Raw genomic sequence first — 6,000 nt, 5'->3', positions numbered from 1 at the left:
AAGCATTGAATGGCTTCCTGCAATTTATCCTCAACAGAACAGCTAGAAAGACCCTTTCAAACCAGCAATGGAGCGTGGTATTCCTCTCTGGTTCCCCATCTCACTCAAACTAGAGCCTTCAGCATGGCCTCCAAGCTCTCTAATGTTATTTTCTACTATTGCTGAGTCTATCTTGCAAACAGACTATCTTCCTGTTCTTTGGACATCTCAGGAACAGGTGTCAAGAACCTCAGGAACTTTGCATTTGCTGGTGCCTCCAATAGGGTACCATTCCCCACCCCAGCTATCTACACGGTTCCTTTCCTTCCATCTTTCTTAACCCTGCCAAAACTCACAATCACCCCTACATACCCAGTATACTCTACTCCTCTTCCTTGCTCTACATCTCTTGACGACACATCTGATATGCCATGTTGTGTTTGTCAATATTTTGTTTCTTGTCTGTTTCCATCCAATAGAACATAAATGTCACAAGAGCAGAATTTTTTTTGCCTCTTTCCTTTTCTGCCATAATTCGGTGCCTAGGACAATGCCTGGCACGTAGGAATAGATGCTCGGTAAATGATTATTGAGTAAACACATGCAGAAACTGCCTAAGTTGTGTTGCTACAGACTAAGTGCATTCCTCTAAGCCCAGTTCTGGATGGCTTGTTGAAGCATGAAACACACAGTTACAGGCTGGTCTCTGTAGTTTTTATTAGTGTTTTCTGGGACCCATCAAACAAACAAACAAAAAAAAACCTGTATTTTGAAAAAAATAATTCTTTCATAAAACAGAAATACTCAGTTTGAATTTAACACAGTTTCAAGGGCAAGGTTTCTGATTGTTAAAAAAATAGCGGCAGTAGGGTTGCTTCCCCAAAAAATGTCAACCCAGAAGCCAGATGGGAACAAAAGCAAGAATTAGGCAGACAGTTACAGAAAGGTTAATCCCAATTAAGCTAAACTCTTGAAGGCTTACACATTTCAGTGGTTTGCGACACCCAGTCTCAACACGTTTTTATTCAATGTTCTCTCTCTTATTCCAGAAATGGAATCCTGAGAAGCAGTGCTGAGGCTAATTCAGCTCACGTACTTTCTTTCACATAGGAAGTAGCCATTCCGTGGGCTCCTGTGGAGCATCTCTTACACCCTATATGGTTAGATAGACCCCTCCCAAAGATGGTTCCATGCTGTGCACACAAGTAGTCACTCAACTTTTTTTTTAACGATAGAAGAATAATATAATTGTCTTTCCCTCTTACTATTTTAACTTCTCCTATATTTTATACATTTGAAAAGCAACACACTTGCAAAACTAAAATCTAACGTGCATGACTAACCTTATCAAAAGATCCCTCAATATTTTTCAAAAAGAAAAAAAAATACAAACCAACCCCCAAATACTAAAACTTAGAACTGCTTTACACTTAAATAGAAATTTACATCATATAAACATTCATAATCTTCATCGTTTAAGACAGGTTCAAGGTTCATGACTGGCTTCTCATATACCAGGTAATTCTCACAGTTCCCAGTGAGGTGACAGAATTCTCACACAACATAGGTTGATTTGCAGAACCAAATAACCTGTTTTGGTTTTATTTCAGCTCAGGTAGGAAGGCAAAGTAAAGAATCTCACAGTAAAATGTTCATCTGACAGATAGTAAGTCCTTGAAGTTTTGGCTGTTGTGCTCTTTGTCCAGTAAAGAAACAATTTACATCACGATTACGGATATGGGCTCCCAATCCGAGGAGTCTTCCAGAAGACATTTATTCATTAACTCATCATATAGTTACTAAGGACCTATCTCATGTAGGTATTGAAAAAACAGTATTGCTAAGATATCATCCCTGCCCTCACAGAGCTTACAGTCTAGCAAGAGAAGAGTTTGAAAGGAGAACAAGCACATTTCAAAGAAAAACTCACTGCCCTGGTCTGTGCTGCTCAGAAAGCAACTTCCAGAAGTTGTAGGCACGTCACTGGGAATCAGGGCTTTGCTGGTTTCATCAAGTCAATTAACTAGAGGCCCCAAGATGATCTGAATCTAGTAAAGTCTTAGCAATACATTTCCTTCCTCGGGTTCCTATGAAAAAATAAAATAAGAGCCCAAGCCTTTAGTGTAAGAGGGGTTTCAGGAGGCCATGTGTAGTGACCATAGGAGTGCTGGCTCAGATGAGAGCTTCTTAAGTGAGAAGCTGTGAGTTACCAAAAGAAGGGGGCTTCACCTACTGCTGGCTTGTTGCTGAGATTTTTCTCTCCCTTGCAACACTGGGGTGGGAAAGATTCTGTTCACACCCCAAGTTGGCATGGCTCAATTACCTTGCGTTCTCCAAGTCACGAATAGCACATAGAAAATGCATCAAACTCAAGCCAAGACAATAGAGAGATATGCTGAGAACTTAATACGCCAACCTATTTAAGTAGGAACCAGGTGCCAAGAAACCGTCACTTTCAACAAATAACACAATCTGCTAATTATCTGCAGTGTTCCAGTCAGTACACCCCAGACTCACTACCTAGCAGGGGTTGCTCTTCAACAGAGAGGGTGAAGAAAGAGCCAAGACCAATTTGGAGGAACATGAGGAACTTACAGTTTTGAGGAAGGGAGAGCTCAGAGAATGATCCAGGCAGCTTAGATGATGAACAGGCCAAGCCAGAGGACAGCAGAGAGCAAATTAGCAGATGTCTCTTAATAACTACACACAGACATGCAAACATTCACATGTTTACATTAATTCAAATATCTGGAAGTTTAATCTCTTCTGTGGGAAGTATGGTCAACTGCTGGGAAAGCCTCAGTTCTACAGCCTTGCTTGGAGAGCAAGGTTTGTCTTTCTTGTGGGAATGCCTCCGATTTGGGCTGCTCATTGTCCTTATAATGAGAGCCATTATGGCCAGTGACCTTGGAGCACAGCTTAGTGAGATGAATGACCTTCTGAAGGTACAACTGAGTTGTTTTTCTTTCTGCCTGGCTTGGTAACCTCCAGAGGTACTACTCAGCATTGTCAAATTACAGATACTGAGGAAAGTCTCTAACTCCTTCCTGACCACAGCTCCTGAACTGAGTTTTCTGTTTTTCTCTTTCATCCTTCCTTTCTTTAGTCTTTTTTTGTTTGCTTGTTTGTTTTAACATTCCTCTAGATCCCAATCTAGACAAGACATCATTCACTTTGGAAAGAGTTAAAATGAGACAGGAAGGTTATCCAAAAGAGGAAAGATTATAAGAAGCAATATCTGCAAATATATTTCCCTGAAAATAACCTCTCTCTGTCTGTCTCCCTCTCTCTCTTCTGTGTTTCCTTCTACAATATAATTTTTTCTCTGTTTTGTCATGCTACTGAAAATGTGTTGCATTGTTAGCTCTTGTTTAAGTTATCTAATTCTAGCTCTCATCTGGGGTTCTGAAAAGAAGTCCCTCTAGCGATTCCAACCCATTGTCCCAACATTTTAAAAATGAAAAATAGGTTGACTTTAAAGTCTTCACTCCAGGGATATTGTTGCTGTTGTTCTGAGAGTAAATCACCATCTTCATCTTGACTGGCTAAACCAGTGGTTCTCAGTCAAAGGCAATCCCCACACCTACCCAAACTGGGGGACATTTGGCAATGTCTAGAAACATTTCTGGTTGTCACAACTTTGACGACCACAGTGCTATTGGCATATAGCAGGTAGAGGTCATAGATATGCTAACCATCTCAAAACACACACGACAGCCAAAATAATACACAACAAAGAAGAATTCAGCCAAAAATGTCAATTGTGCCAATTCTGAAACCACAGATAATGGGAATACAAGAGAAAACTCATCATCTCCTTTTCCCACTGATTTTTTTAAGCAATTAATATAAAAATAACCAAGGCCAGGCCTTCTCTTAAATAACCAAAAGTGAGCAGAGGTGGCAACTGAAGTTTTTCACCAATGAGTTGAGAAGGAGGAGGGAAGATAGACTTCACACCAGGTAAATCATTCCTGAATGAGTATAAAGCCCCTTGCACCATTATTCTTCTCTGATTTAAACAAAAAAGTTATGTGATTATGCAGTGATTACAGTCCAGCCTGGACTGCAGAAGTCCTCAGTCTCCACTCACTCACTCCTGAAGGTCAAGGTAAACATCCCAACATCCTTCTGGTTCATCCCATTAATCTGAGACCCTGAAGTTCATCCTGGCGACCACATCCACCTCACTTGAGGAGGCCACGTGAATGCTTACATGTGGAGGACATGTCACCTTTTCCTAAATCATTTTGCATATAAAACCATTTAATGCCCTCTGATTATTTTTCTTTCTCTTAGCAAGAAGCACAAGACACTGTCCTTCTTGCAGCAGAAAAGAACTTCACGAAAGAGTCAAAAACAAATCACAACCAGACACAGCGTCATATTTCACAGAAAACTGTGTACGTTTGTTCCCCATATAGGACATACTTCAAAAGTAACAAAATAATTTTATCAACTGTCATGTTCCTTCTTCCTGTTAGAAGTAGATGTATTTTTTTTCCCCCTCGTGGTACATAAATATCAGAAAAAAGTAGTCTTTGAAATATTTACGTCCGGGAACTTCATGGTTGGTTATCATTTGGGGGGGTATTTAGCTTTGTGTTCAAAGGTGTCAGCAGCTTCAGTTTTCATTTTCCCTCCATCCACGTGCATTCTTGCCAAATTTATATACCAGTCTTCGGCCATCCACACGTTCCAGAATTTCTCTTTTGTAGTAATATCTGTAACAAAAGACATTGCATAAGGGGGCTAGTCTAATTAAGATGGCTGGGGGAATAAATGGTCATGTGGACTTCTCATGTTTGGAGACGTGAAACTCCTAACCTCATGGCTCGGCTGAGTTTTTCGTAGGTCATGCTGCTGTTGTTTTTCTTTTTCCCCCATAGCTGGGCTACAGCCTCTGATTTCAAGAACCTGAAGATGCCCTCAGACCGGTCTTCCCACTTGATTAACCCTGGATTCTTGTCTGGGTTCAGCAGGATGTCGCGGATGAATTCCCATAAGTGAGTCCCTCGCGGATCTGAGGCCAAGTGGAAAAGAAAGAGTTTATTGGCAGCTTAAGTCACACCAAAGAACAGCTCGAGGAAGCCTGGAGCTGAAACATCTTCCATCAAGTAAGAGATACTCAGTACCTTGCTACCCACCTATGACACCACATCGCAGCATCCCCAGTATTGAGTATTTAAGAATGAACTAACACAGTTTTTTAATTTTACAAATCAGAAAGCTGAAGCATGGAGAAGTTAACTGACTTGACCAAGGTCACACAACAAATCAGTGGCAAAGTCAAGACAAAAGAATTAGGTCTTACCTAGAAAACAGATTTGTGGTTGTCAAGGGGAAGGGGTTGGGGGATGGATGGAGTGGGAGGTTGGGGTTAGCAGATGTAAGCTGTTATAGATAAAATGAATAAACAACAAGGTCCTACTGTATGGCACAGGGAACTATATTTGATATCCTATAAATAAACCATAGTGGAAAAGATATTTTAAAAAAGGATGCAGAGGGAGGGGATATATGTGTGTGTGTGTGTGTGTGTGTATGACTGATTCCCACTGATGTACAGCAGAGACCACCACAATATTATAAAGCTATATCCTCCAGTAAAAAATAAATAAAATAATAAAAAAATATGTGTATATAGATATATACATATATGTATAACTGAATCACCTTGCAGTACTGCAGAAATTAACACAACATTGTAAATCAACTTCAATAAAAAAATCAAATTTAAAAAATCAGTCTAGATCACCTAGGCTAGTGGGAGTATCTTCAAAATATGGTTGACAGATTGCTGGGGATTCGTTTCAGCCTGTTACTCCCCAGAAGAACAATGCTCAACCACTTTTATTTATTAATAGAACCTCAACCAATTAGACAGCTGCAACCCAACAATTGTGTGTCAGCCAAATGCTCAGGGTTCTAGAACTCTTAGGTCTAGAATATACTGCCGTGGGGTCTCACAGGGGTTGAGGGAGTCAATCTGAAAATAAAACAGTGACTGTAATGACATTA

At 40.2% G+C, this 6,000-nt stretch overlaps 1 protein-coding gene across 1 annotated transcript in view; it reads right to left on the bottom strand.

Moving 5' to 3' along the window:
• Positions 1–679: 679 nt before the first annotated feature.
• The window catches only part of EHF (ETS homologous factor), a 43,297-nt gene continuing 37,976 nt past the window's right edge, over positions 680–6,000 (bottom strand). Inside the window, exons 8-9 of the mRNA XM_043909147.1 lie at positions 4,807–5,002; positions 680–4,703 (exon numbers count right to left, since the gene is read on the bottom strand). Coding sequence (XP_043765082.1) covers positions 4,604–4,703; positions 4,807–5,002 — 296 coding nt within the window. The 3' untranslated portion in view covers positions 680–4,603. The remainder of the gene's footprint in view (positions 4,704–4,806; positions 5,003–6,000) is intronic.

The sequence above is a fragment of the Cervus elaphus genome, chromosome 1, assembly GCF_910594005.1.
Source record: "Cervus elaphus chromosome 1, mCerEla1.1, whole genome shotgun sequence".
NCBI classification, from domain to species: Eukaryota; Metazoa; Chordata; class Mammalia; order Artiodactyla; family Cervidae; genus Cervus; species Cervus elaphus.
This window is presented reverse-complemented; position numbering and strand designations above follow the sequence as displayed.